This window comes from Xiphophorus hellerii, chromosome 24 (assembly GCF_003331165.1).
Source record: "Xiphophorus hellerii strain 12219 chromosome 24, Xiphophorus_hellerii-4.1, whole genome shotgun sequence".
NCBI classification, from domain to species: Eukaryota; Metazoa; Chordata; class Actinopteri; order Cyprinodontiformes; family Poeciliidae; genus Xiphophorus; species Xiphophorus hellerii.
In genome coordinates, this window is record NC_045695.1 from 6480653 (window position 1) to 6503694 (window position 23042).

The 23042-nt window shown below is 39.0% G+C and overlaps 1 protein-coding gene and 1 long non-coding RNA gene across 2 annotated transcripts; both read right to left on the reverse strand.

Annotated features, from left to right (window-relative positions):
• Positions 1-9018: 9018 nt before the first annotated feature.
• On the reverse strand, positions 9019-13787 carry LOC116715550 (ribonuclease inhibitor-like). Its single transcript, XM_032556013.1, has 5 exons — positions 13527-13787; positions 12086-12265; positions 10279-10452; positions 9590-9742; positions 9019-9070 (listed from the first exon to the last, which is right to left on the reverse strand). The coding sequence occupies exons 1-5, from the start codon at positions 13784-13786 to the stop codon at positions 9055-9057; spliced, it is 783 nt and encodes a 260-aa protein (XP_032411904.1). The 5' UTR covers position 13787; the 3' UTR covers positions 9019-9054.
• Positions 13788-15229: 1442 nt separating this feature from the next.
• Positions 15230-21467, reverse strand: LOC116715568 (uncharacterized). The gene is made up of 4 exons (XR_004338192.1): positions 21364-21467; positions 18269-18392; positions 17644-17795; positions 15230-15279 (listed from the first exon to the last, which is right to left on the reverse strand). It is a non-coding gene; the product is annotated as an uncharacterized LOC116715568 (long non-coding RNA).
• Between the last annotated feature and the right edge of the window lie 1575 nt (positions 21468-23042).

Below are 23042 nucleotides of genomic sequence, written 5' to 3' on the forward strand. Positions count from 1 at the left end.
CCCTGTGCATGTTTTGTTCTAACTCTGAGCATGTGTATGTGTTAATATCTAAATTAAGTCACCAAGAAACCAGGCCATACATGTCAAAATGAACTGCAGAATAGCATGGTGCCTCTCAACTTTGCTGTGATAATAATATCAAGTCTTTTTTAGCAATTACATTGACTGCTTTGAGTGTGGTAAGTACCAGAAGAGCAGTGGTTGTCAAATTTGCTACTTAAGGTATTAATGAGCAGTGACTCTTTTCTCCAAGATAAGTGCTCAACCATAGTTACAACTTAAATGTTTAAGCACATGTACACACAAATGCTCCCCACTTTTTGTGAACGTAAGTGGGAAAACAAAAGGTAATTTGTTGTTTAGGAATGGTGCAGTATGAGCATACTTCAGCCTGGGATAGAACTTTAAATTTTTCCAGTGGAAAGCAACTTAATGAACAAAACTATCCTAACTTGGATAGCGCAGTCGATTACATATGTGCTTAGTACCTAAAAATACTAGGTTCAAGTCCTGTTTCCGACAGACACCGACCTTTAAAAGTTGGAGTTCTCCCAACTTTTTTGTAAACAGGACAAGCAAAAAGTCATGTTTTCATTAGAAATGCTCAAATTTGCACTCCCAACATTGTGGAAAATATTTTCAGGAGAGATGAAGATGTAACGGGTGGGTCAGTGACATTAAGCATTTGTTGTAAAAATTGGGTGTTATTTGCATTGTAACTAATGTCCTCATAAAGAGTCTAATATCTTTTTCTACAACCCAGGATGAAAAAAAAGTCAATGTTTAGTGAAACTTTACGAAAAAATACAAAACCTTTTTACTTGCTGTTAATCACCATAAAAGCATTTCAGCCAGAAAGAAAATCAAAGGATGACAGTGAATCACATTTGTGGTATTTGTAGAAGTTTGAGCGTCTAGGTTGCCAGGTGCTTGGATGGCACACTGGATAAAGACTGTCCTTTGGTCCCGATGATTCTTAGTTCAAGACCTGCATGGTTTTAAAATTTCACAAGGAAAACTGACTATGTGGTATTTGTAGAAGTTCGAGCGTCAAGGTTGCCAGTTGCTTGGATGGCACACTGGATAAAGACTGTGCTTTGGTCCCGATGGTTCTTAGTTCAAGACCAGCATGGTTTTAAAATTTCACAAGGAAAACTAACTATGTGGTATTTGTAGAAGTTCGAGCGTCAAGGTTGCCAGTTGCTTGGATGGCACACTGGATAAAGACTGTGCTTTGGTCCCGATGGTTCTTAGTTCAAGACCAGCATGGTTTTAAAATTTCACAAGGAAAACTGACTATGTGGTATTTGTAGAAGTTCGAGCGTGAAGGTTGCCAGTTGCTTGGATGGCACACTGGATAAAGACTGTGCTTTGGTCCCGATGATTCTTAGTTCAAGACCTGCTTAAGGCATGGTTTTGCTGCAAAATATTGTTAGGATGAACAGGTAATTCCCCCCCCTCCAATCAGGGGGGGGGGGGGTAAGGGGGGGGGGGGGAGGAGAGAGGAGAAGGGGGGGAGACGAAGAGTAGGGGGTGGGGTAAGGGGGGGGGACAGGAGAAGGGGGGGAGACAAGAAGAGTGGGGGGGGGAGAGGAGGAGAAGGGGGGGACAGGAAGGGTAAGGGGGGGGAGAGGAGGAGAAGGGGGGGGACAGGAAGAGTAAGGGGGGGGAGAGGAGGAGAAGGGGAGGAGACAAGAAGAGTAAGGGGGGGGAGAGGAGGAGAAGGGGAGGAGACAAGAAGAGTAGGGGGGGGAGAGGAGGAGGAGAGGAGGAGGAGAAGGGGGGGACAAGAAGAGTAAGGGGGGGACAAGAAGAGTAAGGGGGGGGGACAAGGAGAGTGTCCACCCTCCCCCTCCCCCACAAGAAGAGTGTCCCCCTCCCCCCCTACGGGGGGGAGGGGGACACTCTTCTAGTAGTGTCCCCCCCGTAGGGGGGGACACTACTAGAAGTGTAGGGGGGGGGACAAGAAGAGTGGGGGGGGGGGAGGAGGGGGGCACAAGAAGAGTGTCCGTCCCCCCCATAGTCAGTTTTCCTTGTGAAATTTTAAAACCATGCAGGTCTTGAACTAAGAACCATCGGGACCAAAGCTCAATCTTTATCCAGTGTGCCATCCAAGCAACTGGCAACCTTGACGCTCGAACTTCTACAAATACCACATAGTCAGTTTTCCTTGTGAAATTTTAAAACCATGCAGGTCTTGAACTAAGAACCATCGGGACCAAAGCACAGTCTTTATCCAGTGTGCCATCCAAGCAACTGGCAACCTTCACGCTCGAACTTCTACAAATACCACATAGTCAGTTTTCCTTGTGAAATTTTAAAAACATGCAGTTCTTGAACTAAGAACCATCGGGACCAAAGCACAGTCTTTATCCAGTGTGCCATCCAAGCAACTGGCAACCTTCACGCTCGAACTTCTACAAATACCACATAGTCAGTTTTCCTTGTGAAAATTTAACGCCATGCAGGTCTTGAACTAAGAATCATCGGACCAAAGCACAGTCTTCATCCAGTGTGCCATCCAGGCAACTGGCAACCTTCACGCTCGAACTTCTACAAATACCACATAGTCAGTTTTCCTTGTGAAAATTTAACACCATGCAGGTCTTGAACTAGGAATCATCAGGACCAAAGCACAGTCTTTATCCAGTGTGCCATCCAAGCAACTGGCAACCTTGGCACTAGAATTTCAACAAATACCACAAGTTCGGACCCAGGAACGCGATCTTTTAAAACAATCCCTTAAGCAGGTCTTGAAAACCTTTGAATCCCTTAATATTGCACCTGCCTCAAAATGTGAATTTGTATCAAAGAATCAGCATACTTCGATAGCTGAGGTTTAATTAGAATGTTCTGGTTTGCACAAAACATCTTATTTAGACCCAATCAAATGATGAATGCCATCATTTTTTAATAAGCTACAAAGTGCTTTGTTTTTTGGTTTTGAAAGGCTGGAAGTTGATACCACACTTATTTGTTCCAAAACGCAACATGTTTGAAAATTAATTTCAGCCACAACATGATAAACCACAACTGATTTAAAAATAATTCTAATCGTCTCATCTTGAATGTGAACAAAAGAAATGTGATGATTGTAGATTTCAGGAGGAACAGGATTAGCTCAAACACTGTTCCCATCATGGCAGAAGAAGTGGAGATGGTTGAGGAATATGAATATCCTTGTGTTCACCTGAACACCAGACTGCAGTTGCAGTAGGGAGGCCGTCTACAAGAAGGGGCAGAGGAGAATGTAATTTTTGAGCAATTTAAAGGTCTCATCTCTTCTGCAGGCAGCTGTTGGTGTAGCAGCATCAGACCCAGAAACATAAAAAGGCTCAAAATCCTGATAAAGAATGCTGGTTATGTTTTGGGGTCGACTGTATAACGTTTGGAGATAATGCAAAAAGGATGAAGAAAATTATGGACAACCATGACCATCCGCTTCATGAGTGTCCTGGAAAAATGGTGTCTTCAGTCAGAGGCTTCTTCAAATTTGATTTCAGACATACCGCTAGGAAAGATCTTTAATGCCAACACCCAACTCTTTGAAGAAGTTGAATTAATGAGGTAAGTTTAATTTCCCTTTTGAATCAATAAATAATTTTTGAATTTCAATAAGGGATTGCTGAAGATGGTTTTTCAGTGTTTCCAGCCGCCTTCAGCTAATCACATTTATTGAACTGCCCCCTTTTATGATAACTCCCGGCACAAGGAGTTATATTTATGGTGTCAACTTGGTAAATTTTTAGTAAAAGCCTTCACCAGGTAAAAAGGTTAACTTACGTTAACAATCTACTTTAAGTATTCTCTGTTCATTAAAAAGTCTGTATGCTAGATGCATGGTGTGGTCATGATTCACAGCATACATTATGCCAAGAAAGATTTTTGCTGTGTCAGAAGGAAAGCAAAACAAAATTTTAATTCAGGAATTTAACCTCTCTGATGGTCAGATTTTTTTTTTTTTAAATAGAGTCATTGAATGGAAAAAATATATACATATACAGTACCTATTGCAACATTTTCATTCTCTGATGTGTGTTGCTTCCGCATCATTTTAATACTAAGTACACATGACCAAAAAAACCACCTACCTTCAGACCGGAAGTTCAGCATATTAGCGTCTAAACCAGAGGTTTTTATTTATTTTTTTTTATTGAATATACAAAAATAACAATAACAATCTCAAACAACATGTCAATAACAGACATTACAAAAAAAAACTAATATCACAACTCCTGCTGTTAACAAAACCAATTAGATGCAAGGCTAAAACAAGTATTAAAATAATGAAAAAAAAGAAAATAAAATTAGATAAAATAATAATAATAAATAATAATAATAATAATAAAACAACTTAATCAGAGGGGACTCCTAACTGAAATCCTTCCATTAACTCAAACATTTTAATTGCGTTTAAATTCTGCATCTTTCTCAGAGATCTTTTAAAAAAGGAAAGATCATTTTTTAGAGCAGAGAATGAGAGGGAGCATTTTGCATAGCGACATTTATGGATATAATATTAGGTTATAATCATTAGAGCATTTACTAAAAATTCAAAAAAATTTTCTTTGATAGATAAACCGAATTTAATGTTTTGTAAGGAAATAAAATCCACATTTATTGTTTTAGAAGACAGAAAGTTTCGAAGTTGATCCCATAAGTTTAATACTTCTTTACATTCATAAAACAAATGTTTAGTTGTTTCCAATTGAGTTTTACAAAAACCACAATTCTCAACATTAAACCTAAATCTCTCTCTTAAGAACTCATTTGAAGGATATATGTTATTTATTATTTTAAAATGTAATTCTTTATATTTAGGAGGAATTGGGAATTTCAAATAATTTGTCCTAATTTTGACTATCATAGATTTGTTAAAATTTTGTAAGAGAACTGTGCTTTTTGTTCTTCCTGGGTACATAATATTTATAGAATACTGATTCAAAAACTTGTTATTGCATTTATTATCTCTAATGTCCACATGCTCAATTTGAATCTTATGAAGTCTTGGAATAAAGAAATTAGGTAAATTGTTTTTAAGTGACTGAATGAGGACATTAGGGATACTACGTAAAACTTTCTTATAAATTGTTAGTGAACAATCAGCTCCATACTTCCTGTTAAATTCCTCCAAACTTAGAATTTCACCATTTCCATCCAGTAAATGAGTAATTGACCAGATTTGTTTATTCCACCAATCTTCTAGAAAAATAGATTTTCTACACATAGAATGGCTCTGTTGTTCCACAGACTGAAGTTATTTAAACATTAACTTCCACTGTAACAAAACCTGTTGGTGGAAATTAGAGAGTTGTAGGGAGTTTTGATAATTCAAAATCACATTTCAATAACAGCTCAATACCTCCAACTTTTTGAAATACAAACGACGGTATAACAAACCAAATAAGATCACCGTTTTTTAAAAAGGACTGAAGCCATCTAATTTTTAAAGTACCCTTCATAATTTCAAAATCGATTGCCTTGATACCACCTTCCTCAATTTTTTTTAGCAAATCACTTTTTCTGATGTAATGGTGCTTGTTTTTCCAAATAAAGTTAAAATTAATTCTGTTAATCTGTTTTATGATATTTGGAGGGACGGCTAAGGAATATGCAGGAAACGTCAGCCTGGATAAGGATTCAGTTTTTGTTAATAAAGTTCTACCAAACAACGTCAAGTCTCTTTGAAGCCAAATATTTAAGGTTTTGCCACATTTATCAATGTTGTCTTGTAAATTTTTTCTAACACTGGTAGCTCTACACTTAGTAATCCACATTACTAAGTGGATTTAACTTCATTTTCAACTGGAATATTGAAAATTGAAGAATTAGAACTATTATGGATACTCATAATTTCACATTTATTTACATTTAGCTGCAGCCCTGAGGCTTGAGAGAAAAATTCTATTTCCTTTAAAGGAATTTGTTCTATGCTTTTTAGGAAGAGGGTTGTATCATCTGCGAATTAGCTAATGATTATTTTCTGATTAATTATTTCCAGACCTTCAATATTAGAGTTTTTAATTGTTATTGCAAGTAGTTCTGTGACTAAAATAAATAAGAGAGGCGAGATACTGCAACCTTGTCTGATTCCCCTTTCTACTTTGAATCTGGGGCTTGTGCCCTGTGACAGAGACACACAGCTTAATATTAATATATAATAATATATATAAGTGTTACTATTGGTGTTTAACATGGTAATCATATTAAGAAAACTATTTCCAAAACCAAAATGTCTCAACGTGTTAACAATAAATTGATGTTCCACCGAATCAAATGCTTTGTGGAAATCTAAAAACAACATAAAACCAAAATCTTTCACTGTTCAGGACTCCTTCATGTTCTCTTTGGAGAGTGTATCCACTTGTTTCTCAATTCTATTATTTTCTTTTTGCAATCGTTTAGCTCCTCTGAGTTGAGCTGAACCGATTTAGCAATAGCCGCTAGCATAGCACTGTGCTGCTTCATTTACATGCCAACTTCTTCCATGCGGTCATCTAATTTCTGTCCTAAGGAACTTATAGCGCTCAAAATAGCCTCAGTGTTCATTTGATCCTGGGACGAACCTTTGGTTCTTTTTTCCATGTGTGTATTTTTTTCCGGAGTGCTGGTCAGGGTTCTGGTCGGGGTTCTGGTCAGGGTTCTGGCTTCCCTTTCCCGTTTGCCAGCTGCAGCTGATTCCATTGGCACAGAATAGTCGTGATCACTTTTAGACTGCAAAGTCTTGACTGCAGGTGGCATAAACTTATTGCTTTTCTTCATACGTCAAGCTGGGAACTGATTTTTACAAATATTTACTAATAGTTTTACTTCATAAAGTAATTTAGAGTCGGGACCTCTTAGGGAGCTCAGAGAAACATGACTGCACTGTCCGCCATCTTCTCGGAACTGTCTCTGTTAGTTATAAAGCGAAAACAGCGACACCTACTGTCGTTTCTGTAAAATATTTCAATCCGTTCGGCTTTTGCTCCGTTTCACTTGATATTTTTCTCCACTTTTCGCCAGAATGACAACCACCAGCTGACTACAACAACAATGCTCAGTGAGCATGCGCACTGTACACGGTAACATGCTCGCTGCTTCTATTCCAAGAGAGAAGAGAAACAGCGCGGCCGCTAGCGCCCCTAGTGGTGTGAGGTCACAACTGCATTCTTACAGAAACATTTTCTACATTCAGGAATACTGATTTTATATTTCATTCATTAATTTAATCCGAGTTATATTTGATCTAAGGGCAGCTTGATAGTTTTGTTCAATAATCCACACAGTAAAAGTGTAAACTTTGTCCATTTTTTGGTAAATAATGAGATTTTTATGCACACTTACACTAAAACATTACATAAAAAGTCAATTAAAAGTGTAAACCCTGTATAAAAAAAGTGTCATTATTTACAAAATGACATTTCATGACAACATTTATAAAGAATTCTATGTCCTTTTGACGTGCACCCCTTCAAATAAAGTCTTACCAAATTTACTTCCTTGCAACCACATTGTTTTAAATAATATCACACCCTGGTTCACTTACACCTGCTTAGTTGTTAATGCTGTGGTTCTGATCCAAACATGACTAGAGCTGACACACCTGAGGCTCCAACCCCTGACCCAGCTGAGGCTCCGCCTCCTTCCAGGTGACAATTAACACCTTTATTTTCATGTTTTCCTTTGTATGAGTTGAGCTGTAAAACTTTAGGTCAGATTTGAACTTTTTCAGGTTTTTCTCAGTTTTCTGCTCATTTCCAGCCAACATTTTATTGCAGGAAATCATTTCAGGAAGGAACCAGAAGATTCAGGAGTCTGGGAGATGAGACTGTAACCGACCTGAACACTGAGGCCCCAGAGCGCCCCCTGCAGGATCTGCTGCACCATTAACCAGACAGAAATGGCAGTTTTATACAAGTTATTATTCTAATTCAATAGCTGATTTAATTAATCGAGTTTTGATTGAAAAGATTGATTCTCATCTGTTTTATTAAAAAAACATCTTCAGTCTGAATACTGCAAAAATAAACTGCTGGCTAAATTAGTAGCTTAAAGCTGAAATCAACTTGAGATGTTTCTGCTTTTACTAATTTAAGCTGTGAAACTAAATGTGAAAACTTATAATACAGCAAAAATGGCATGGAGGATTAAAATGAAGGTTTAGTTATTATATGTGTACACAGTCAGCTGCATAAAAAATACACAAAGATTTTTAAAAAAACTTTATTTGGTCGTTAAACATCCAGCAACCCACATTGCGTTAGAAGAATTATGAAAATCAAACATGAACCAATCAGCACATTATCCCAGTGATTCTCTGAGGTTTGAATAAATCAGTAAAATCACAGTAAAGAGCCTGAAGTTCTCTAGAAAACTCAAAACATGAAATATGGAGTTAAAAAAGTAAAAACCAAAACAAACTGAGAGAAATTAAAGCTGAGAATCAATGATGACGTAAAACTTCAAGATTTAGCTTTTACAATGAACATAAAATATATAAAATCTTTTTTTTTTCCAGGTTCCACATGTTCCTGAAAACTGCTCTAAGATCAGAGTTTCTGTAGGACATCCAGTTCTAAACTGGTTAAACTGGTTTCTCTGATGGAAGCTGAAGTTTCTCTGTAGTTTCCAGTAAAGCATCTTTTTATCTGTGGAGCTTTGAGGAACATTTTCATGTCAGCAGAAGGAAGAAGCAGCAGAGAAAAGAGGTTTCAAGTGTCTTTCATGGCTTCAGAGCTGAACTGAAAATGATTCCCATGTTTCCATTCTCAGACCATTTCTGGTTCCAGGATCAAAATGAATCAGAGAGAAAAAAGATCAACTTTCCAGTTGAATCCAGTTCAGATCAAAACTCCATGAAGCCTCTAAATGGAGCCCAGTTTGAATTGGATCTTTATTGATCCAAAGAGACAAACAATATCAGACACTAAATGACAGACACGAGAAAATAAACGGGAGGAAAATCTTGGAGGTCAGAGGTCATCATCATGATCCAGTCAGAGTCTCTTTAGACTCAAACTGCTGCAGCCTCAACCTCTGAGGATCAGCAGGACACTGAGACCATTCTCTACTTCACACAGGCCAGAACCTGCAGAGAGAAGAAGGAAGGAGAGAGCAGATCAGTGAGTGTTTCCAGCCTCTCTCCAGCAGCAGTCAGTGACGCAGCACATCCACTAGATGGTTTCCAGGCTGCAGTCAGACTGATCTCAGAGCTGTGACCAAGATGAACCTGATCAGTTGTTTCCTGTTGAACTGAGAGAACAAACAGATCTGAGATCAGATCTGCTGCTGCCACAGTTTGATGGATGAGGACCACTGTCTCTAGACATGTTGGACGGCTGGACGCTGGAGTCCAGCTGGACGTCCTGGAGACATGGACACAGCAACAACACTCATCTTCACACCAACACAAACGCAGGAACACAGCAAGCTGCTGCTCCTCTGGTTGGCTGATTGCTGTCTCTGTGTCCAATCAGGAAGCCTGAACCATTCTCCTCCCACTGAGAAGCTGCAGCTTTACTGGGAACACTGGATCTTTACTTTGATGCTAACTGGGTTTAGTTCAATATGCTGACAGGAGATGGACTCACTAGAAACATTTACTTACTGAACAGTCTTTATAAGGTTCTTCAGCTGCTGAACATCTGAATCCTTCAGGTTGTTGTATCTCAGGTCCAGATATGTCAGACGGGTCGGGTTGGACTTCAGAGTTGAGGCCAAATAATCACAGCTGGTCTCTGACAAACTGCAGAACTGCAATCTGAATAAAGAATAAAAGATGTGAGCTGAAGCCAACAGGATGCAGGTTAACCAGTCCAACAGAACCAGTTAAAGATTCTCATCAATATTAATGCCAACAAGCTGCTGCTTCAATAAAGACCTGCTGACTTCAGAACCAGAACCAGAACCAGAACCTGGTACTGGGTCATGTTGTGTTGGAGGATTTTAGTCAGTAAAATCATTCCAGGTTCTGATCAAAGTGTTGAAGCATCAATCATTGATTATTGATTTGTTCCTGTCAGATTCCAGGAATTCACTTTTCTAGACTGGGTTGAATGACCTTTGACCTGCTTCACATGAGGGGGATTTCTACACACTGGGGGTCCGAATGCTGTCCTGTTCTGACCTCAGATCAGCAGGTCCAACTCAGTTACACAGAGGGACTAAATTAAACTCTGGATCCAAGTCCAGGAACAAACTCAGAAAATATTTATTAGAACAGAAGAAATTAATTTGATTTATGATCAATTATATATAATTATTCACAGAAATATTGATAATTATAGAATTACATACCTCAATATCTCCAGTCTGCAGCCTTCAGTCTGTAGAAAACCACAGAGCTTCTTCACTCCAGAATCTCCCAGGTTGGTGTCGTACAGCTCCAGTTTTGTCAGATGGGTCCGTTTGGACTTCAGAGCTGAGAACAGAGAAGTCCAGCTGGTCTCTGACAAACTGCTTTTAAACAAGCTGAATAAAGAATAAAAGATGTGAGCTGAAGCCAACAGGATGCAGGTTAAAACTGAAACATGAACAAATAAATAATAAAAATGTAGAAAATTAATTTCCCTGAATGTAAAAGAAACATAATGAACTGATTCTAACATCTGATCCAGTCAAACTGGTTTAAAGAGTCCAAACCAGCAGAACCAGAACATTTGATCAATAAAGAAACTCAAAGTTTTTTATCAGCCTGGATGAGTTGAGCTATTTCTGCTGGTTCCTGATCATCAGCTGGAGACCCGACTTGGTAACTGGATCAGAACCACTCAGTTTCTTCATTAATGGCCTTGGGTTCTTATTAAAGCTGCTGAAAGCCAATGGAGGCCATTATTTCCTAAGGAGACGTGACCTGATGAAGCATCATCACAGAGACGAGGCTCCAACCGACTGACAGCTGTCAGACTGAAGAGGACGGTTCCTCTCTGACCCGGCCCAACAGAACCACAGCTTCAGGACAAAGCTGAGGAACCTGCTGCTGCTGCAAACCTCACTTTCATTCATTTCATCTAGATTTGCTTTTCTACAATCAGTCATTTCTTAGATTTGGTCATTAATGATGATTTGAACTTGTCAGTGTTTGTGGCTCGACTCTGGAGGAACAACATTTCATTCTGGATGTAAAGATGAGAATCAGAAATGAGAAATAAAACAATCTGAATCTTTACTTCCTGAGGAGACTGCGGTCCTTTAACATCTGCAGCAAACTGCTCTGGATGTTCTACCAGTCTGTGATTGCCAGTGTCCTCTTCTACACCGTGGTGTGCTGGGGAGGCAGCATATCCAAGAAGGACACGTCCAGACTGGACAAACTGACCAGGCGTGCCGGCTCTGTGGTCGGCATGAAGCTGGACTCTCTGGTGACGGTGGCAGAGGCGAGGACACTGAACAAACTGCTGGACATCATGAATGATAGCAGCCACCCTCTACACGCCGTCATCAGCAGCCAGAGGAGCCTGTTCAGTGACAGACTGCTGCTTCCCAAGTGCCGGACCAATAGATTTAAGAACTCTTTTGTCCCCCATGCCTTCAGACTGTACAATTCCTCATTGGGGAGGGGAGGTGGGGGAGGTGACACAGGACAGAGGGTAGAAGGAGTAGTGACCCCCTTGTATTTTTCTCCATATTTATCAGGTTTTGGTTACTCACATTTAGTGTGTACCTTAGTATCTAATTTGTATTTTTGTATTCTTTTGCACTTTTGCTTACTGTGTGTTATCTTTGTTTTTTGCCTGGGAGCTGCTGGTAACTTCAATTTCCTGAGGGAGTCTTCCCAAAGGATCAATAAAGTACAAGTCTAAGTCTAAGTCTACCAAACCAAACTGGAACATCTCCATCATTAATTTACATCATTTGAATTATTTTACTCATTTTGTTCATCAGTAAAAAACATTTTAAAGTAAAAAACTGAAAAACAAAGTTCAATAATCTCAAAGTCTGATATAAGAAAAAAAATCATATTTAAAGTAAAAAGCTTTAGAGATTTTATTCTGACATTAAAACAGGTTGTTATGAAATAAAATATATTAGAATAAAAGCATTAATTAAACTAATGTTTAAAGTATAAATGAATGATTTTATTGTATAAATAAAGAAAACAAACCTCAGATTCTTCACTTTACTGACTGAACTCTCCAGGATCTCAACCAGAGGCTTCAGATCAGAGTCTCCACCTCCATCTATGTTGATCCGACTTATTTCCAGTTCAGTCAGATCTGGGTTGGACTTCAGAGCCGAGGCCAAAACTTCACATTCAGCCTTTCGGAGCGAACAGCCACCAAGTCTGTGATTAGAGAAGAAATAAATTCAGTTCTAATTAAATCAATCTGGATCATAAACAGACTAAAATATGATAACAGTGATGTCATCATCTGATCAACATCTGATCTTCAATTTACTGAGTTCGACCCCACAGAGAATCTGTGCAGTTCCTGGTTAAAGTCCAGGTTCTGGTTCTGGTTCTGGTCCAGGCTTCATGTCCTCAGACCTTCAGCTGCAGTCAGATGTTGAAGATCTTCTATCATCTGTGAAGGAAAGTTCAGTTTTGTCTGCAGCATCTGATGGAGCTGCAGCATCAGAGCCTCAAAGGAGCTGAAGCAGCTGATGAAGAGGCTGACTGAGCTGATGAAGGAAACTACTGGAGATGATGGAGAGGAGGAGGAACTGCTCACAGCTCGGACTTGGACTAGACCGTGTGGCTCAGAGGAACAAAGGTTTGGATGTCAGAAGAAATTGTTGCTAAACTCTTAAAGAGCTGAAGACCAAAACAGAGCGTTTGGGTCCAGCAGCATTTTTCATGGTGAAGCAGTAAAAGTTCTCCAGTAACTAGAAGAGGCTGGGATGTCTAAAGAGTTGAAGCTCATGTCTCTCCAGGTCTTCATGGCTAACAGCTTCAACAAAAGCTGCAGATGAAGAGTTGATGAGGAAAATGGTTCCAGCTCTGGAAGCAGAGTTCTCAGAGCTTTGGGAGGATCTGACAGAAACTAGGACTTTTTCTGGAGCCAGACAACAATCACCACATTTTGCTCTGATTTACAAACTCAGAGGAAACTAGTGGGAGGAGGAAAAGTTGGTTCACTAAGTTTCTAACTGGTTTCCATGACAACAGCAGCAATTATTGGGGTTATTTTAAAGTGTCCATCAAACCTAAACAGTGATTTTATAATTTTAAAAAAAGACAAAGATCCTAAAAGGAGTAGCGGCTCAATGAGTGAAGAGGAGTTTAAAGTGTAAAAGTCTCTCTGGCTGATTGGATGTTTCAGACAAAATAGATTTTTTTCTAGAGTTCAGGGTTTTCTATGCATTTAAAAATGAAAACTGATAAAAAGTTAAATATTTTTAAAATGATCAAAATGTCTAAAACCAGAAGCTGCAGCTGTCCTGGATGAGCTGAATGTTTAGATGGTTGAATGGCTGAAATAGTCCAGAGGATGAAGGAAGAAGTTAAAGACCAAAAACATCCAGAAGCAACTTGAAGAAGAAGAAGAAACAGGAGGACAATAGAGCTGAATCAGCATTCACACAATGAAAACATCTGGACTCACCGAGCCTTTCTGCAGTTCCTCACAGCTGGAAACAGTCTCTGTCGTCCATCTGGTGATGTGTTGTACTTCTCCAGGTCCAACTCATCCAGAACCTCTGACATCTGCAGCATGAAGGCCAGAGCTGAACAATCAGTCACTGAGAGCTGCTTCCCTGAATCTAGCAGCCGTTGGATCTCCTGATAAAATGAGACGTCGTTCATCTCCACCAGACAGTAGAAGATGTTGATGCTTCTGTCAGTAGAGATTTTATCAGTGTTCATCTCCTTCAGGTTGGTGATGATTCTCTGGATGGTTTCTGGACTGTTCTCTGTCTGACCCAGCAGATCTTCTAAGAGTCTCTGGTTGGACTCCACAGTGAGACCATGAAGGAAGCGGACAAACAGGTCCAGGTGGCCATTTTTACTGCTGAGGGATTTCTCCATGACTTTCTTCATGAACTCATCTAGAGATGTTTCTCTGTGTTTTTCTCCCAGAAACGTCTTGATCACCTCTGACTTCCTGCTGGTGAAACAGTGGAGCATGTAGACTGCAGCCAGAAACTCCTGGATGCTCAGATGAACAAAGGAGTAGACGGAGATGTCGCACGTCCCTCTCTCTCTTTTAAACATTTCAATGAACACTCCTGAGAACAACGCAGCATCTTTGATGTTGATGCCGCACTTTTTGAGCTCTTCGTCATAGAAGATCAGGTTTCCCTCCAGCAGCTGCTCAAAAGCCAGTTTTCCTAGAGACTCAATCAGCTTCTTGTTCTCTGGACTCCAGATTGATCTTGTCTTTTTTCCTCCATCATACTTTTCCTTCTTGATTGCGAAGTTAACCTCCAGGAATGCTATGTACATCTCAGTCAGAGTCTTTGGCAGTTTTTCTCCCTCTCTGGTCATCATCACATCCTCCAGAACTTTAGCAGTGATCCAGCAGAAAACTGGGATGTGACACATGATGTGGAGACTTTTTGATTTCTGGATGTGGGAGATGATCCTGCTGGCCTTCTCTTCATCATCTCTGAATCTCTTCCTGAAGTACTCCTCCTTCTGGGGGTCAGTGAACCCTCTGACCTCTGTTGCCATGCCGACACACTCAGCAGGGATCTGATTGGCTGCTGCAGGTCGTGTGGTTATCCAGAGGAGAGCAGAGGGAAGCAGTTTCCTCCTGATGAGGTTTGTCACCAGAACATCCACTGAGCTGGACTCTGTAACATCAGTCAGGATCGGATTGTTCTTGAAGTCCAGAGTAAATCGACTTTCATCCAGACCATCAAAGATGAACAGAACCTGGAACGTTTCAAAGCTGCTGATTTCTTTGGTTTTAGAAAATAATTTATGAATCAGTCCTAATAAACTGAACTTTTCTTCTTTCAACATATTCAGCTCTCTGAAAGTGAATGGAAATATGAAATCAATGTTCTGGTTGGTTTTGCCTTCAGCCCAGTCCAGAGTGAACTTCTGTGTTAACAGTGTTTTCCCAATGCCAGCCACTCCCATGGTCATCACTGTTCTGATTGGTTGATCTCTTCCAGGTGGGACTTTAAAGATGTCTTCTCTTCTGATTGTTTCTTGTTTCCTGGATGCTGTTTCAATGTGTCTGACCTCATGTTCCTGGTTGACCTCTCTAGTTAACCCCTCTGTGATGTGGAGCTCTGTGTAGATCTGGTTCAGAACGGTTTGATTTCCAGCTTCAGCGACGCCTTCAGAGAGACTCTGGAACTTCTTCTTCAGAGACGCTTTATGGTCACTCTGACACCGAATATCAAAATCTGAAGAAAGAGACAAAGACAGGAGAGGAGACACTTCAGCTGAACATAAGGAAAACAATATTTTTTTGATATTCTCAGAGACAATTTGTGCATCAGCTTTAATGGATGAGAAAAAAGTAAATCAATAAATAAAAAGCCCAAATTTTATAAAAACTCTGCATGGTAAGAAGAACGAAAGTCACGACTTAAAGTTAAAGTTGCTGCTGTTGATTCATTGGGATGTAAAGTTTTATCTTTCAAATCTATTTCAGCTCTCAGTATTTGAAAAATATTAACACCATAAAAAAGCAAAAGAAAACACCTTTCTCTAAACAAGTTTAAAATATAGAAAATCTATATGGAAATTGAAAAATATTCAAGAAATATGGACTTTAAACAAGTTTCTATATCTTCCTGAGACAATATCTGTGTATTTTCATCTTATTTCAAATTTACTGAGATATTTACAGTCATAATTACACAAAATACTTGGAATGAGAGTTGCAAAAATAGACATGAATTTAATAAACAACTGCATAGACCCATGTATCAAATTGTCCTCTTTGATGGCCTCTGAGGCCACTGCTGTTTTATCACAAAATTATGGCCAAATCAAACTAGTTCTGATTTAAACAACGTCCAGCAGAGGGAACAGCTCCTGTTAGTTTAGGTTTTATTGAGGTCTGAGTTGTGGTTCACCATCTAACTTCTCATTCATGGAATCAAACTCAGGAAACAGTTTGGATTTTACAGAGCTGAAGTTGGCTTCAGATTGAGCTTCCCATTCAGGAAATGGGTAAAGGGCCTTTACCCATTAGGGCCACCTACTGGTTGAGCATTTTCAATCTGCTTGAGTTTAAAAGCTGAAATACTTGCACTCTTAAAATATGGGCTACATTATTCTACACTAATAGCAGAAAACTTTAAACTATAGATTGTGATTAGTGAACATTTGGCCATAAATCCAGGTAAAAACCAGGATCTGGCAGACAGGGGACAAGTTACTAGTTATCTCTCTGAGTTTTTAACTCTTCACTATAGCATGTAGTTATTGTTTCTAGTAATCTTTCTCCAGTTCACCTCTTGTGATTTCTGTGCCTCCATGGTCTAAGGATGCCTTGTTGGTCCCCAGATTCTCCTCCACTCCTCTGTTGTCTGCTGCAGCTCTGCTGTCCTCACATTCATCTGCCTGATTGTCTCCAAAACCATTTGGATCTCACAAACTATTCACTTCCTGAAGAAGCTTCTCTGTAACATAACTCCTTACTATATTCTACATTTACCATCATCTGCCAGGCTGAACCTCAACCACACCTTGAACCAGGGAGCTTTTCAGAGACTTCAGTGACCTCTGAGGTTACTCAAAGTCACTTTCTAATGGGCAGAAAATGATTTAAACTCTGTAACAGAGTTTAAATCACTTTCTGCCTAGTGAAATCCACCATGTTCTCCCTTTTCATAGAGAGACATGGTGACCGTGGTCCAGATACATTAAAAGGGTTGAAATCAAACCTGTATTGAAGCTTCACAAATCAAAGCTTTAATGCAGCTTCATTTAGGGAAAGAAAAAAAACTACAAACTTATTTTTAGATATTCTGGCCTGAATAATCTACACCATGATTGAAATCTACATATTTTAGTTTTTGAAGTAGATCACATTAAAGATGCTCAAAGTAGAAAGAAATTACGTGGAATTGTCCTTTAGTCATTTCCCAAATTAGAAACTCCAATTTTCCAGCAGAACCTTAAAGGCCTGGTGTAATAACCAATAAAAGTAGAACAAAAATCCTTTTCAGCAAGGTCAGATTAACCATATTGGCAGCTGGGCAATTTGCTGACCTATAACTTTTGCCACCTCTCTTTCATTGTTTTATTATACACTTTATTTCTGTTATGCTAAACGTAACATTAACATCAACCAAAACCCGATTGCTGCTCTCCTTAGCCATCCTCTCTGCTATTTCATTCCCCTTAACCTCATAATGTGCTGAAACACAAATAAAATTATCTGTAAATATCATCAAATTGATTCTATGAAGTGTTTGTTTTATTTACAGCTGATGACATGTTATGCTGCAACATGACCCTTCAGAGTAAGAGTCTTCACTTATAATTTTAAAAATGAACAAAATAAAAAGTTAAATTTGTACATTTATCTTGTGGTCATTTTTTTTGAACAGGCTCAAATTAAATGAGGACTTTATTAAGCCCAGTTACCTGGACATAAGTTCCAGTTACACCAGCTGGAAAAACACAGATTCAGTTGAAACAACTGACCACAAAAAGACTTTTAAACCTTAAATTTCCAAATCTCAACTAAAGACGTGGATCTGGTTCCACAGAGACGATAGAAGGAAGCTCTGATTGGAGGAGTTCAGTCTCACCTGGAGCACAGCTGCTCTGATTGGCTGTCAGCCGTTCAGATCCTGTTCTGGGTCGTTTCCCATACTGGGGGCAGCTGGTACAGACCGGATCCATCAGAACATTCTGACCCAAAGCACAGCAGGATGGATGCTCCTCCTCACCAAAGCTTCTCCTGTGAAGACATTTCTTCATCACTGAAATAGTTCACTAGCAACAGGCTGGAGCTGAAGATGTTCATGAAGGTCCACAAAAAACAAGGGACCAGAAACTGGGTCAGAACAGAACCTCAGAACATTGATGATTTCTGGTTTTAAGTACTTCATTGAATTATATTTGGTATCATGACTGATGCCAGTGTTCCCAGTCTGGAAGATGCTGGGTTTCACTGCTTCACTGGGTTTACAGACAATCTGAATTGTTGCTCTTCACAAGCTTGGTTGTTTTTGTTTCCATGCAACATTTTAATCCATATTAATTCATTCAAACTCTACTGATTTACTGACCAACATCCTTCATGTCCAACTTTAAATTAAGAAGTAAGAAAATTAAGTTACTGTTAGTTAAAACACTGAGATCAACCAGTTAATATCTTTTATTTTATATCTCTATAGATTCACATGAATCAGTTAGAAAATGGTTTCTTACTTTCTGTCTGAGGGTTCAGGTTCATTACTGAACCTCGGAGGAAGATCTTTGGACCGGTCACTCCTCATAGATGGACTGATGGGTCCTGGAGGTTCTGCTCTGTCCTGATCTTCCATCTTCTTGCCTTTTGGAGAGAGAAACCAGAACCAGTCAGTCCAGTGATCCGGTTTCCAGTAACTGTCCTGTGAAGCAGAAAGCTGGTTCCCATCATGTGTTCAGAGGATCAGAGTGAATCATTTGAATGAATGAGTGAACATTTCCTATGAACTAGTGAACTTATTTAGCTCCCAGTGGACTTGAACGCATCATGACTCTATTGTAGCTCTGTATGGAGGGAGTCAGTGAGCAGAAGGTTCTGAGGGAGCAGCAGCTCAGGTCGGGTCCACAGCTCTCCTCCAGACAGAACCGGGTCCAGCTGGGATCTCAGCAACATGTCAGCCTCTGTGTGCAGCTCAGCAGGATTTCCTCTCAGCTCAAGAGACACAAAGCAGCTTTCAGGGACCACAGCATCCAGCTGAGGTACCAGCTGGACCCACTGCAAGGAATCATGGGTAAACAGCTGCTTCAATAGGGGGATGAAGCCCCCAAACACTCAGCGAGGCCTGAAACATATTTAGTCTATTGATCGGATTGAACTTCAAAATAAAGAGACACATTAATGCAACTCTTTTAGTTAGAAACTAGTTTGTTACAACTGATCTAAAACGTTGTGAAATTATTTATTTTATTATTATTGCTCCATTTAAAAGTTTTGTTATTTTTAGGGTTGAACCGACTGCAGTTTTCTGGCTGATCGATTCCGATTTTGCAGATACTGATTGCTAAACACAGCAACCTTTCAGGGTAAGAGTCAGTCTGGATCTGGATTGCATTTTTCCAGCAGAGCTTTGAGAGACAAAGAGTTTCTTCCTGCTGAAAGGAGCAACAAGAGGAAAACCTGGAAAAGACGAAACTCAGTGAGGAGGAAGAGAGGAAATCTGTGGACGGCTTAAAGCCGGTTCTGATCCACAGACAAGAGAAAACATCAGTTTCTGCTGAACCCCAGACTGATGAGGACGGAGTGATGTGATTCACTTCCTGCTGATTTCAACAAGCAGAGAAACTAGTTTACAATGTTTTAGTTCTGCTTTTAGGTTAAAACACCGGAGAGAGTCGCTGGTGCAGCAAGAACTGATGGACTGTAAAAGTTACATTAAGTTCTCAGTTTATTTAGATTAAATCTGAAAAGTTCATTATTGCTCACACAAACAGATCAGCTTTAGATGCTGGTGCTGCTGTCATGGTAGATCCATACCACTTTATTCTAAACTCATGAAGTACAATATTGCAGCTGACCAAAGTGTTGTACAAAAATAAAAACAAACAACAGTAAAGCAACTGTAAGAAAATATAAATAAAAACATCACCAATTCAAACAAGTAGGAGCGCAGCATTAAGAGAGATGTTAGCTCACTCTGGGTTTAAACCCAAAAAAGAAAAAATGTGTTTTTAATGAGTTTTAAAAAGTTGTATCATAGAGTTGATCATTCACCAGGTTAACCCTCTGATGCATAACTGGGCCCTTTTTGACCTGGTGAGGTCATCTTTTTGCAATATCTTTGTAATGAAAAGTTTTCATCACTTCATATTCCAGGTATTCCTCAAAAGATATGTTACTGATATCATGCAATTAAAATTTTTGATTTACATTTCATACATTTTAAGAAACAGCATGTTTTATATTACTACCACTTTCTTCTGTGAGTGGGTCAAAAATGACCCACATTCATTTCCTATGGAATTTAATGGGAATCTTTGTTCTTACCAACTGTGACTGTCAGGAAAACATGTTGTTGTGAACCATACACACTGAGTCTTAACCGTCCACCCCTGAGTAATAATATTTACAAAGCAAGAACTTCTACATATAAGTATTATCTTTATTTTTACCTCACAAATGTGTGTATGTGTGTCAATCATCAGTACTGTGACAGTGTTATTGTCACAAATCAACCTATTAGTTAAGTGAAATTGTGAAATGCTCTCACAATAAAGCATTTCATTTAACCTGTGACTAATTTCTTTCTACATCAGGCATTTAATAAAGTAAACAGGAGAGCCGAGCGACCCAAGCTGCGATGGTTCATCGGTTAGAAAGGCTCCAGAGAGCCGAGAGAGACCCCCCGCGACCTGAATGGATGGAAACAACTTAATAAAAATTATTTATAAATGTCAAAAGTTTCCCAAGAGACATTTCACGATTGCCTGCATCGTTTCTGCCAGCAGATCTGATTAGAAACTTGGATTTTCTAATGGCAGCAACATAAGATACAAATGAAGCCTGTTTATGTTGTTTTACAATTTGGATTAAAATTAATGTTTCTACAACTGATGTAAATATTTTATCCATCAATCCCCCCCCAAAAAACCTTTTTACATATTGAATTTATTACAGCAGCGTCACATAAAAGGTTGAACTAGTTTATAACATGAATAAAATTAAGCTGCATTTTAACATGTTATATGCAGCTAAAAGTGATCAGTTAAACTTTGGTAATCAAAGTGAATTTATGATTTAGCAAGGAAATAATAATGTGTCCACATATTAACAGGTTGGTAAGAATGGTTTCTTCCCTTCATAACTTTAGTCATTATTTGGAAACATTTTGTGTGGAATAAGGTTATGTTTGTCTGATTTTAGTTTTATCATCTGAAACATTTAAGAATTATAAAAAACAAAATGTAGAACAAGAGCAGCAACATGATATCTAACCCCTCATGATCTCAGACATAAAGAACCACAAACATGTCTGTTCATGTTCTGACTCGTTCACTGATAACAAGAACATTTATGGTTCAGTTGGAACCAAAACCTCCACAGTAACCTCCCTTTGTTTTAACAGAGATCAGAGTAACTTTGTTCACCACAGAACCAGAAACAATCATTATCAACACATTCATGGCTGCTGACGCCAAACGATGTAAACAGAGCTGCGGGGACAGGAAGTTAGTCTGGAACAAAAGTCTGACAGAGAATCAAACAGTTCTGACTCTTTTCTTCATCGAGAGAAAAACTCACTGAGCTGCAGTGAAGTTTCAATAAAAAGTTATTTTACCTTCAACTGTGAGAGACTTGATTTAATTCGCTCGTTCTTCAGAGTTTCTCTTCACTTCCAGCTACCTGTGAAACATGAGCCCCTCCCTTCCTCATTTACAGGAAGTCACCTGAGTTTCTCTACCATGATGCGTTCAAGGACATTCAGTAACATTCACAGACATATCTAGCTTCATAAACATCATGCTGTTTATCCACAGGGTGATATTTTCTAGAGTGTTGCTGCAGCAAAACAAGGAAACAAAACAAGGAAACACGTCTCTTTGAAATTGGTTCAGATAATGAGGACAAAGGAGAAATCTACAAACGGTTTATTTTAAAGGACTCTGATTGGTCGCCTCTAGTGATGTCATCAGAGGAAGGTTGTTGCTCTGCAGGAGACAAAGTGTCTCAAGAAATTCTCCAGAAAGATCCGTTAGTTTTTCAGGAAAAGTCTCTATTTACTATAAAAGATTGGTTATAAAAAGACAAATATTTAACATTTTCTATTGTAAATTTCTACAAATAAAAAGTTTGCATCTGCCCTTGTGATGGACAGGCCATACAACTTTATTATTATATGAGTCCCCTGAGTCTTTCTCATTTGGGCCATCGATGAATTTCTATGAGACAAAATGAAACATTTGGGTTTATTTGACTCCAGAACTTCAACCTCGAGGTTTTTTATCGCTGATTGTTGCTGCAAACTTCAGCAGAGAATTGATCACAGCTGCTGCGAGCTCACGTCCCGCCCACAACGAGAAACATGGTAAAGTCAGGAAATGGAAAGAGCTCTTATTTTGACCAAAATAAATGATGTTAAATATGTTTATTTGCAGGTTTATTTAGACAAATTATACATCTGTCAAGAAAACAAAGGAGTCAGTTAATTAAACCGATAACATCCATTAGAACAATGAGGCAAATCCTTTGTTTTGTGCCTTTGTTACAAGCTCTCATCCATGCTGTTACATTCATTACTTGGTTGGTGTTTTTGTACATTCATGGACAGAAATATGTCGTTTTTCTGTAGTTCAGTGGGACTTTGATCAGGGGATTGTTGGACAAGGTGTTGAAACCTGGAGATAAAATAGTCTAAAGTAGGTTTGATTCATTTTTCATCAGGATGTTTTAAGAGGTTATGAAGAGCTTTAAAAACCCAACCTACTGCAGAGATGAGATATTATCCCACTTTCTCAGTCAGGAGAACATCCGATTGGCTGGTCAGTGTCCTGCTGGTTCTCTCTTACCTCTACCTGCTGTAGAAATGAACTGATTCATCTAATTCATCTAGGAGGGGTGGAAGTGTGTCATTAAAGAGAGAAATAGGAAAAAACTGCTTTTTATGATGGAATAGTTAACAATACAGGGTTTATAATTACCTGACTGATATGAAAATACATATTTCACCAAATGCTAAATAATAAATAATAGCACTTCAAATTGGACCCATATGGTCAGGATAACAATCGGGCCCCAGATGGTATTTACCACAGATTAAGAAACTGACTGTGGGTTTAATGTACAACAACTCAAATTACATTTATTTGGCCTGAAACATCAGTTCTGCATTCTGGTTTAAACAGCAAAATATTCTTAGAAAAACATGGAGCAGGTTTGTTTCGACTTTAAAAATAAATTTGTTGCATAATTTGGAATATTTCTTCCTACAGTAATCACTGTGTGTGAAGTATCTGGTGT

Coding starts and splice junctions, on each gene's coding strand:
- LOC116715550 (XM_032556013.1), bottom strand. CDS start 13,786: ATGAACACTGATAAAATCTCTACTGACAGAAGCATCAACATCTTCTAC. Junction 12,266..13,526: donor AGGAACTGCAGAAAGGCTCG/GTGAGTCCAGAT, acceptor CTCTAATCACAG/ACTTGGTGGCTGTTCGCTCC. Junction 9,743..10,278: donor TGCAGACTGGAGATATTGAG/GTATGTAATTCT, acceptor TTCTTTATTCAG/ATTGCAGTTCTGCAGTTTGT.